The sequence below is a fragment of the Lates calcarifer genome, linkage group LG15 (genome assembly GCF_001640805.2).
Source record: "Lates calcarifer isolate ASB-BC8 linkage group LG15, TLL_Latcal_v3, whole genome shotgun sequence".
NCBI classification, from domain to species: domain Eukaryota; kingdom Metazoa; phylum Chordata; class Actinopteri; family Centropomidae; genus Lates; species Lates calcarifer.
Genome location: NC_066847.1, coordinates 8,317,368 through 8,329,453, shown reverse-complemented (window position 1 = coordinate 8,329,453; position 12,086 = coordinate 8,317,368). Strand labels below are relative to the sequence as shown.

Sequence of the window (12,086 nt, the reverse complement as noted above, 5' to 3'; positions counted from 1 at the left end):
AAAAGGGCATTAACGAAATGTTATATCCAAAAGAAAAGTCAAAGGGCCAAGGACTGACTGCACATGGTTGTAAATCACAGGACTGTTGGTGTAAGATAATTAATTAGAACTGATGAATACGTGAATGTCATCATTAAAATGGTAAACTGGTTTCACATCAGAGTTCTACTTAAATATATTGTACAAATACCCTAAAACCAGCATCAAATCAGGGTTAAATCATATTCATTTGTATTTTAAATTGGCAAGGTGAGAGATAAGGAAAAAGAAATGTCTAACGTTTTGATGAAACACTGAATTTCCAAAACCAAGGATCTAATCACAAAGCAACTATAAGGATTTATTGCAAGAAAGAAAAAAAAATCTGTCCCCACCACTGACAATGACAGCATATGAGGAGAATAGGAGTCCAATTTTAATTCAGTGCCAAGATCTGACATTTTATCAACGAAGCTTGTGATTTCCTCATTTGTTCCCATCAGATCCTGCAGCCACCTTACAAAACGTGCCGAGCTCTGCCTGAACCGCTCTGTGAACGTGTTGCACTGTGAGATGTGACCCACTTGCAATAAAGTGCATTGAGAGTTCAGTTCTCATGGTAGATGAGAAGCGATGTTGGGCAAGCACAGCTGAGAGATTGTCATCACAGTATAGCTAATACGAGGAAAAACCTAATGTGACATGAACTAGATCTCTTGGGGGTGGGGGGGTGGGGGATAGAGGAGTGGGGGGGGGGGGGGGGGGGGGTGACAGAAGAACTGTCAAGACAACAAAGAGAGACAGGAGCATTGGTCGTATAGTCTCTGTGTCAAGTCAGGAATGTCACAGTTGAGCACAGTGCTTCATGGGTGGGGTTGTTCTTTCTTAGGATGGGACGTGTCATCCTAGGCTTTCAGCCAGGCACCCAGCTCTGGTTGCTATGGGCTTGCTGTGGACCGGCCAGACTGCTCATTCCCATCCCCATGCCCATGGTCACACCCATGCCCATACCCATGCCAATGCCCACACCCTGGGCTAGGGAGCAGTCAAAGTTAAAGTCCATCTCCTCCCCAGAGTCCATAATGTCATGGAGGAGGATGGACTCCACATCACAGTCCAAGCTCCCGTGGAACATGTCAATGTCCAAGTCAGCTGGTAGTCTCTCATGGGGATGAGGTTGGTGATAGCCGTGGTAGTTGCTACCAATGCTACCGTTCCCCATCCCCTGGCCGTGGTGGTAAGGTCCGTTAGTCATGCCTTGGTGCTGTGGGTCAGGGTAATGGTTGTGACGGGGGTGCGGGGCGGTGGCCACATGGCAGGAGTCCTGGGGCATGCCGAGCATACCGGCTGGGTTTGGGGGGAGGGTGGTGGAGGCGGGGAGGTGGGCATGTGATGGGGGGCTGTACAGGTAGGGAGCTTTGTGGTTGTAGGTATGCAGCTGATTGCTGTTGCCACGTGGAGTCAGGGCCGCAGCCTGGGGGGGTGTGTGGTTATGGCTCTGGTTGAGGTTGCGACTGTTGTGAACGAGGCTGTGAGGTGAGTTGTGGTTGGTTACACTGTTGTGATTATGGTTAGGGGTATGGCTGTGAGTTCTGTTATGGCTATGAGCTGAGCTGTGACTATGAGGTCCATTGTGGCTGTGGCTGTGGCCATTGTGGTGACCGGGGTGGTGGCTGTGATGGTTGGAGCCCACTCCATTAGTAGCTTGACCAATCATAGGATGGCTTTCCCGCTCCTGTCCCAGCATCATGTCCTTGGAGCAGTATTGCTGTCCAGCTGGACCCCCTGTTAGCAGACTCTGTAGGGCATTGGTACTGGAGTATGCCCGCATGGTTCCAGAGAAACTGGCTGGCTTGTTCTCCTGAATGGTCTGCATGGGGGAGTGGTGGCGCAGCATCCCCATGCCTGTTGCACCATAGACACCTGCACCATAGGAGCTCTGCCCCTTGACTCCAGAGCTGTAGTGGTAGACTGGGGTTTGGTGCTTGTGTCTGCCTACAGCTGGATGCTGCTGGTGTTGCTGCTGCTGCTGTGGGTGATGGTGATGATAACTATCCTCCATCAGCTGCTCATCCAAACTGATGGCACCTGTCAGGTTAGCCAGTTGAGGCAACTGCTCAAGGGGGGGACACCGATTTCCTGCCCCCATGGACGGAGAGCGGGCACTGGTCGGTGAGGGGTAGAGATGGGGTGAGGTGGAACAGGACAGGCCACCCTCCTCTGGTTCCTCAGGCTCCTCCTCTGCAAGGATGGGTGACAGACGCCCACTAAGGGTCGAGGCTGATGAACTAGCCCTGGAATGGAGGTCTGTCCAGGCATCAAACTCCCCATCTGTCCCAGATGCACCTCCAGCTCCGGGGAGGCCTTTCCGTGGTGGACTGCCATGGTCGGGGGAGCCCTGGAGCCCCACCACAGCAGACCCTGCTCCTATCCCAGGACGGCCAACCCTCTTGCCTCTAATGCGGCCTTTGCTTTTTAGGTATTTGGTGCTGTTGTCCATGGAGACTGCCCGCCGACGCGGGGCCTTGCCCATCTTCCCTCCATCTGGGTTCAGCATCCACCAGGAGCTCTTCCCCGTCCCTTCATTCTGCACCCGGATAAAGCGTGTGTGGAGGGATAGGTTGTGTCGGATGGAGTTCTGCAGAGAGATGAAAAAAATACACAATTTGTACACAAACTGCTTGTCTGAGATGAGCATTTTAAATCATTGAAATTTGCATGAGACTCATAAAATGTTCCATAGGAAAATATGAATTTCTGACATCAAACATAAAAACCAACAATGAAGACGAAACTAATTACAACCACAGCTGTCAACACTGCTTATAAATCATTCAGTCTATACGTGTTGAGTCACAGAAAAATTGTGCCAAATTATCAGGTCGCCTCCATTTCTATTATTAGGTATACAAAACACGCAGTAGCTACATATTCAACCCCCTATGCAATCTGTGTCAACCAAAGTCAGAAAATTGAGAGCACAATCAAAAACACAATCATGTTCGAAGGACAGCTACAGCTGGCACAGAGCAAGACCCTGTCAGCCCCAACCAACCTGAAACGACCTGAGACTCAGTCTTGAGACATTTTCCTTATGTACGTCAATCCTCCCACTTTAATTTCCATCAATCCATCTGTCCTCCTCTACTTTTCCTTTCAGCCGGGCTGATGTAAGCTGCCGTGGTTGGGTGTACTGTATGTTTGAAGTCGGTGCCAGTCTGGCTTAGTGCCAGCCCTGTCTCTTTCACTCTCGTAGCTTGAATGGGGTGGGGTGGGGGGGTGTATCGCAAGATTGAGCCGGGAGCAAGGAGGGCTAATGGATGTATCCCACCCTCCGACATCTACCTTCACTCTCTATCTCCCTTTCCCTCCCTTGTTTTGTCTTTATCACATTCCCTCTTTCTCTTTTGTCACCGAGTGCTACATATTTCGACTTGTCTAGATTTTCCTTTTTCTTATTTCACACACTTCTTTGCACACAAGAGTCATTTTCCACTCCAGCTTTCAGTCTCTATGCCTTCAATTATACAGTGTGTCACCAATTACTTTCCCATTATCCTCAACACCGGCATGTACAGTCAGTGACTCTGTAATTCAGAGGATATAGTTCTTTTTTTATTATCATTTACATCTCAAGGCTTGCTGAATGCTGAAGGTTCCTGATGTGCAACAGAGTCTGTCATTGCAATTCTGCTCTTTGTTGTGCGTGGGGCATTTTGACGCTCAAGCAGGAAAATATCAAATCAAAAGCACCTCCTGTGGCTTAGGAATATACTGGTACAATAGATTGTTTCAGATTGAGGGGTACTCACACCTCCACCATCTCCATCATGTTGCGGATTATTTGTATTCACACTGAATTGCACGGCAGGGAAACAAATAAATCAAATTGCGGCAGAGAACACATAAATGGGAGGCGAACTGAATTCAGGTGATCTGTGAATGCCTCCTTGGGTTATCTTGCTGTGACACCTCCAGCATTGGGTAACCATGGCAACCGGATAAACGTGCAAAAACGTGCAGAACTATATCATATTGTGGTGAGAGTCGGGAGAGTGAGCGAGAGAGACGGAGGGAGAGTGGGGGATGGGGGAGAGGATGCAAGAGGAGGCGGTTGTTTGATGCTGCTGCTCCAACACTAAACAGCCTTTCATCTCGGCAGTGCAGGTCCGCAGGGGATGCCCGCTCCTCGCTTCTGACGGCTTCTCTACGTGCTGCGCCAACTCCCTGTCTCACCCTGGCTGGATCATCCACCTATCATACCACTCCAAATCATCCCCATCAAGTCCTGTGCATGCCTGAATTAAAACATATGTAAGCTTTCATGCCATTCCACCACAGCCGGTTGTAAATAGGGCATCTTTCAGAGAGCTGAACCACTTCATGCTGCAACTCTGTGTGACCTGTCTGATTTAAATCTCAATTTATCCCCGTATGACGGAAGAGCAACCCCATTGAACTTGGAGGGATTTGTCATCATCCCAAACCCTCTTTATCTGATGAATCCACCTGCTAGAGAGATTTGAGAGATTTCAGATGGTGGCCAGCCATGGCACCACCACCATCATCATCATCATCATCATCATCATCATCATCACTAGCTGCTGGCTTCCTGTCATGTAGTTTTGCACCACATGTTTTTCTCCGTCATCCTGTTTGTGTGTGTGTGTGTGTGTGTGTGTGTGTGTGTGTATTTTAGTATCTAAGAATAGCTCAGGTTGCAGGTGGTTCCACCATGGGTGTGGTTCTGTCCGCCTCCTGTTCCCTGAGTCTGAGTCAGGGGCAATTTGGCCAGCCTATGGCCCTCACGCCCCCGAAACAGGCAGTCACTGCTAATCCCCCTCCATCCCAGAGTAATCCCAGACAATCCTGGGCTAATCCCAAGTTGATTCAGGGGCACTCCCAGCTGGGTGTCTCACAGAGAGCCATGCCAGGTCACCATGAACACAGCGGGCAGCCCGGATATGCTATGATCCAATAGTAACACAGCATAGGGGCAGTATAAGATGTGGGAAATAGTAACACTATAAAATCCTTATAGGATGTAGTGTTAAACTATTGCTAATGTTTATGTGTGTGTATTTACTAGATGATTTTTGAGGCAGTGAGTTGATGTTAACCATATTTTTGATGCCTCCATCAGATTTGACTACCTTTACTTTGTGTGCTGTCCTTGAGGGTTGGCTTTGCCACATTTCCACCCCTACGGGTTGAATAGAATAAAATTGAAAACTTTATTATGTATTAAATATTCATAAAATGGAAATTCTCTTTCAGCCCCCTGGCTTGCTGAGGCAGACGGATGAAGCCCACAGAAACATACAATGACAGAGGAACACACACATCACACGCCTGGGTCCAGGAAGCTACTTCCTATTCAAATCATACCCCTTTAATACAATGGGCCTAGTAGAGAGGGCTCTAAATAATGAATGAAGCAGTGGCTGAGCTTATGCAGAGAGATGCACTGCCTGGTCCCATAATACAAAAAAGAACAGACAGAGTAATAAGTAGTGGTGTGACTTCTTTGTTTTGTCATCAGAGACATCCGCACTCGTCCGTCTTCAACTAAATCGGACAGAAAGGGGTTAATGTGGTAATAAAGTAAAAGAGGATAAGCGTAATAGTTTATGGACCAATCAAAGCCAGTTAAGGTTAACAAGGTTCTCTTGGTTGCATGAAAACAATCAGCTTGGGTTCAACTCTCATTAACGCCTAAAAATCCTGATAGCTGATTTAGATATTTAGGCAATAGATACCAAGCCGCGGGATAGGCCTCTTTGTCGTCAGATTAAAAGCTTAGGCTCTTTTCGAACAAATCTGACACGTTGACACTTTTTTCCACAACACACAGGTGGACTAAGAAGAGAGAGGGTGTTTTAACAGACAGACACAGAAATTCCTTATGTGAATCTGGTCCAACAGATTATTGCTCATTATTTGTTGATGAGCAGAAATAGGTTCCTGGTATTCATCCATAATAACCTTTTTATGAACCACTCATTTGGCTCTTGGAAATCTTACAATACCAATGTATTGCTCTACTCTCTGGCTCTCTTCTTCCATCCAAACTCAGTTTGATTCAGGGACTGAGGAGGCCTAGTCAGTGCTGGAAATCAATGATGTTTAATGGCTATCAGTGCTGAAGCTTAGCAAACATCAAGGTCTGGCTAACTACACAATCCACCTGCATTATGAGAGCAATATGGGTGCTCAATATAGCATATCCCCACTGTTTGCACAACATGCGTCTAACCGCCATAGGCTCGTGACTGCGCCCAAGCTGGCTTGGTGCCCAACACACCCATCTGTATCCACTCTCAAGATGTCAGTCAGGCAATAGCATTGGGAGTAGATGTAGTAAGGGGTTAGGGGTTGTTATGTTGGGCCCAGTGGCTTGTCTGGGATAACCTGACTGGCTGGCATGGGGGTAGCTGTGCTTGGGGGTACAGCAGGAGGTGGGGGGTAGGGGTGGGAAGATAGAGGTACCGCAAGGGGCCCCTCCAAGCCACACAAAGGGGTGCCCTCAAAATGCCCCCTGCTCGCCCCACCCCCCTTCATTAGCCCCCCATCAGAGTTTTTCCCGCTCACACACTCCTACACATGCTCACACACAGAGGGGCGAGGAAACAGGTCAAACAATTTATAGGTCCCATCTTGTGGCGAATGTGCACTCATTCAAACAGAACAGAGTGAGGAACTAAGGACTGAGAGTGGGGTCTGGGAACTGGCAAAAAGAAACCACTCACCCGATTCAAACAACCTCAAGGGTGAAGCAGCGTGGTGCGCTTGCCCAGCTAAGAACACAGCAGCTGTTCTTGTAGTGGCACCGGGTAAAGCCGTTTGCCACACTCGACTGGTATTACCAAACCATTTCATGCAGAATGGAGCCATTATGTATTGTCAAAGGGTATCCCTCTATGGTGCACATTCATTTGATAAGCCTAAATCAAGGGGGAGTAACAGAAGCGCTAACTGTGTTTATTGTGATGCTGTTTTTGCCTGTGCAGAAGGCAGGAGGGATCAGGGGGAGGGGAGATTTCAACACAAGCAGTTTTGTTCAGCACAGGAATGAGTTTTGTCAGCTAAGCCTGTCTCCAGGCTATTGGTGGAAATTAGCGCCGGCTAAATATTCGCTTTCCGTGATTGATGTCACGGCTCGCGTTGTCCCTTTGAAGGGAAATAAAGAATTTAGAGCCATGTGGATTAATAGGGACAGGGTTGGGGGAATTTAATGTGTCTGAGGGGGACTTGAAGAGGGACTGAAGGGCCTAATGGCTGCACAGATATGGCACAATGGAGCTGAGACGATATGGTGTATCAGGGAGTGAGAGAAGACAAGTGAGACTATGACAGTGAGTACAAGAAAACTGGAAATTGTTTGTGTGTGTATGTGTGTGAGAGAGGAAAGGGGAGGGAGAGTGTATGCGAGACAGAAAGAGAGAGATGTAGCTATTTGCCTGAGAAGCCCAGAGTCAGATGATTAAAATCCCTTTAGGAGACTTCTTTAAGAGAGACAGATGGGCAGACAGGCCTGTTTTTGGAATGCAATCAAATTGAAAAGATTAAAAAGGAGTCTCTTTTATTAGGAGGTGAGAAACAGTTACTTCTCTGCCACATGTCATCATCGCCTCCACAGCAGTGGTCACGACTGCATTGGCATGCAAGGCACATTACAGCCCTTGTTGAGGAAGAAATAAACCTGGGATTAGGAATAGCATCTATCTCAGTGTATCACTGTGGGGTCTCTGAGGATTGGCAGCGTTTGTAATTTATTGCTGAATAAATACACCCTACAGGAAAAAGTAAAAAACTTCAGGCTTTCTTTTCTTACAGGATCGTTACAGAAAAAGCTGAACTGAGGCCGAGTAACTCAAGGACTTTTCACAAATAGCTGTCCTATTACAGACAGAACTTTCACTTAATCTCAACGCCAATCTGAACAGGTACAATTCAAATGTGCATTCCCTTGGCTGCCATTGTACTTGAATAGACTGAGTTTGCACAGTAGAGTGATTCAAGCACTGTGAAAGGTGCTCTGTATTCGACCCCATTATTCCACAACACTGCAGGAGTGCCATTTATAAAAAGGCTTAAAATGGAAAGCAAGTGTGTGGTAGTGTGTCTGGTAGCCTCAGAACAGGAAGTGGCTGTGGAGAGGGGTGTAATGGAGTTGGTAGGGGATTCCTGCCTGACTGTGCACTAATTGCAGCCAATGGCTGGCGACTCATCAGCCGTGCCCACCCTGGCGCCAAGGGAAGGGTTGGCATCGGGGTGGCAGGGTGTGGGATAGAGAAGGGCTGCCGCAGCTTTGGTGGGTAAAAATAGATGCTGACAGATTAGTAGAGCATCTGAGACCCGGACAGGGGATCGGAAAATCCGCTCGCCTGATGCCAGGGACAGCCAAGCATTTCCGGTGGGGACACAATCTGGGCATCACGTCTGACGCCCACGCACAAAATGGGGGAGCCTCAGAGTGGGTGTGGGCACATGAGCGAGCACGTGCCACAGTATAGCATGTGTGTGGTTTTTCCACTGGGACCTGCAAGGTAGGCAGAGCTCACGCCCTCCTACTGAGGATTCACACAACAGGTGTTTGGGCTGAGCCACCTGTGGGGCCGGCCGCCTGCTCGCACTTCACACCTCGTCTAGGGAGCAAACTAACATTTTCCACTGGGCTTGCCATGCTTTTGTTAAAGACCAACACATTTCTGGAGAGGCTTTTACAGCTCTTTTTACAAGATCAGCAAGATATGTGTGTGTGCAAGCGTGCCCAAGTCAATCTGCATTTATGTGAGTGCCTGTGTGTCTATATTTGTGTATCAGTCCATTTAATAGCCAACAGGCACAGTGTGGAGTTGATTATATTGAAACCTCCCTCTGCTATATACAAAGAAACTGATGGCCAACAATGGAATCAATGCATGCCCGGGCTTTTTTCATACACGGCCTCCACATAATCTCATTCATAACAATGAGAATCTCATTTCCCACATTCTAAAGGTCAGTGCACACCTCTGATCACACTTTAATAAACATCATTCTCACCGTTTAATTTAATTTCAGCAGAGCAGGAAACTCATAGGCAGCCATGCACATGGCATGCAAAATTCATCGGATCGTCCCTTTAATTGCTTCAATTTCACAGTACAGAGAAGAATGACCGCAATCACAGTGGAGAAAAAAAGAATGCGCAAATACACAGAAACACAAGTGCACAGCTGCAGAACACACAAACACGCACACACACCCAGACAGAGAAAAGATAAGTAGAGTCAGTCAAGTGCCAGTCCTGGTTACATTTTAATAAAATAAGCTTCACATTTTTTTGGAACCACACCAAGTAGTGCCCCCACATCTTTTTGTCATCACACATTTTAACTCTCACCTAAATTGGCAAACTGCACTAAACAACCACACAAACATGCTCAAACACACACACACACACCTATGCACACACTCACTCACCGTCTCCCACACGTACATCGAACACACATGCCAACATGACACAAAGCCTGGCACACCGGGCACACTCATTACTGCAATGCCAAGCTACCAGTTGCTAAGGAGACCTGTGGGAGAGGGAGGGTTCCTTGTTGTTGCCATAGCAGCCGGCTCGCTCCCTGCCAACTCTCTCCCTCAGGGAGAAACAAGGCAAGAGGTGGGGGGTGAAGTGGGTAGAGGTAGGGGGCAGCGGTTTAATAGGGCTATGAGGTGCAAAGGAACTTCATTAGCCATCAGTGTGCACCACACCAAGCACTGCTCCCCATGAATGCCTACCCACATGCAACACTTCAGCCTGCAGACTTCCACTTACTCACGCACAGCCCATAGACTCCCACTTATTCACACACCTATATGGAGAAGAAGGTGGAGAATGGCATGCTTAGAATGAAAAGCAGGGAGTTTGGGGGTTGGGGGGGGTGGGGGGTATCTGCAGGGGGAGGGGCTGAGAGGGCAGAGGTGGATGAAGAACATAAAGAGGATGGGGGAACAAAGGAGAGTCAAAGAGGGTCTTAAGTGTGGGGGCCCACTTGGATAGAGTGGCTGAACCTGAATCACAGAATCTTATGTAGGTAAAGACTGTATGGAGGCAATTCTCTCAGTAACTGCGCCTCCTCCTAACCAGCCTTGACCTTTAGCTACAGCCTCTATTAGCCAAACACATATTCTTTTTCTGCACACAATGCAACTGTCCAACAAAGTACACAACTTCAACCATTCATCTTGTATAGCCATCAAGGTTACCTCAGAACATACTGCTAGCTGCGACCATTTGTGATTAAATTGTTGACAGGAAAGCATGTGAATTAGAAAACACTGTACATCTGTCCTGTTGATGTTCTTCACTCAGTTTGTCTCAGATTGTTTGCTGTACACACTGAGATGCCAACACAAAGTAAACAGTTTTTTTTATTGGGGGGGTAACCTTGCAACAAAAGGATTACTGATCTGAATGTAGCAGAGTGGATAGACAGTTTTTAACAAAAATAGTCAGATACTCCACTCAGCCACCTCTGACTCTCCGTGATCATTTATTGTGCGTTTCACTATAGCCAAACACACACACTACGCACATTGCCATTGACATATCTTGCAGTTTCTTTTGTCAGACTCTAAAATACTGATTTGATTGTGAGTGATGACTATAAATGCTACCTGTTAATGGAGCTGTCGAAAACAGTGATGCATGATTGACAAGCTTTTGCAAAAACAGCCAAAGTATCTCATCTTAGCTGACACACGTCTGACGTGATTAGAAGTTTTACTAATAAATTTGACATTTAATTGTCAACTTTATCTATATTTGCATTTGCCACTCCACAGTAGCATCTGGAGATACTTTTGTACAAGTCTGTGGCTTTAACTGAATTACAAAAAATTACAAAACATGTAAATGCCTCTTATTGGACATACTCAAGCCACTTAAGCCACATACCAATTTTGTAGTGTTGCTTGCTGTTTACAAAGTCTGAATGAAGAATAGCATGCCATCAAGATTCTCAAAAATGGATGGCATGACCATGACATGCATGAGACTAAATGACAATACATATAACTGCTTTTTCTATCCAGCATTTTCAAATCTTCCTGCTTTTTTTTTTCAAAAGGATCAATTGTCAGTGCATAAAGGAGATGGGAAGCCAAATGGAGAGAAAAAGTGTTTCAAAATGAAACCACATCAGTGTGGACATGGCCTCAGAGGCAGCGTGCTTGTGAAATCAAGGTGAGGAGAACTCAGCTCCTGTAGGGTCAACATGATTTCTGTATTCAGGAGCAGTGCTTCAAGTATTGACAGCCTGATAACCTATGATACTCCTGGCTCCCTCAGATTCTCATATTTTAAGTACTGGAGTACAGTGTGAAATGAGGGAGGGTATTGATTTGGTCTCAATGAACTCTGTGTGTATGTATACAGTGTAGAATACCACCTACCTAACCACAAGCCATCCTCCCCCACCAACCCAAGCTTGACCAATTCAATGCAAGCTCATAAGGAGAGAAAATGAGGGATAGTGAGAGAAAAACACTCCTGTCCAACTGGGAGGAATGAGGAGATGGGGGACAAGAAAAGACAGGAATTACCCCTCCTCCTGCATTCCTCCCCCTCCCTCCTCTCTCCATTTCCTGAAACAAAAAGAGCCCAATTAAGTCAGTTTGAGTTAGGGTCTTGTGTGTGTGGGGGGGGGGGGGCAAAAATGTGTGTCCCAATCATGAGTGTGTATGCAATAAAGGGAAATCAGGGGGGCAGTGTACTGTAAGTTGTGGTGCTGTGGGGGGGGAGGAAGAGGAGGGAGGGTTTGTTGGGGTTGGGGGGTAGAAAGAGGAGGGTTGAAGCTCTCTCTTTCTCTCTCTCTCTCTCTTTCTCTAGCCTAAGAGGGCCAAACTTGCTCTCAGCTCCTCGACGGGAGACACTGAAATATTAATCGCCACGCTCCAGCCGCAGACTAGTGAACACAATCGCTTCAAACTCCCACCCTAATGAGTGTGTTCATGAATGGCTAATGTGCACAGATGGGGGGCTGATGACTGGATAGATCGCAATGAGGGAGGGAGGGAGGGAGGGAGAGGAGGGGTGGAGGGGTGGGGGGGTGAAATTTCGGCAG

General features: G+C 47.2%; 1 protein-coding gene across 1 annotated transcript in view; it reads right to left on the bottom strand.

Moving 5' to 3' along the window:
- Positions 1-741: 741 nt before the first annotated feature.
- The window catches only part of LOC108898544 (forkhead box protein O3-like), a 29,084-nt gene continuing 17,739 nt past the window's right edge, over positions 742-12,086 (bottom strand). The window contains exon 2 of the mRNA XM_051075777.1: positions 742-2,617. Coding sequence (XP_050931734.1) covers positions 893-2,617 — 1,725 coding nt within the window. The 3' untranslated portion in view covers positions 742-892. The remainder of the gene's footprint in view (positions 2,618-12,086) is intronic.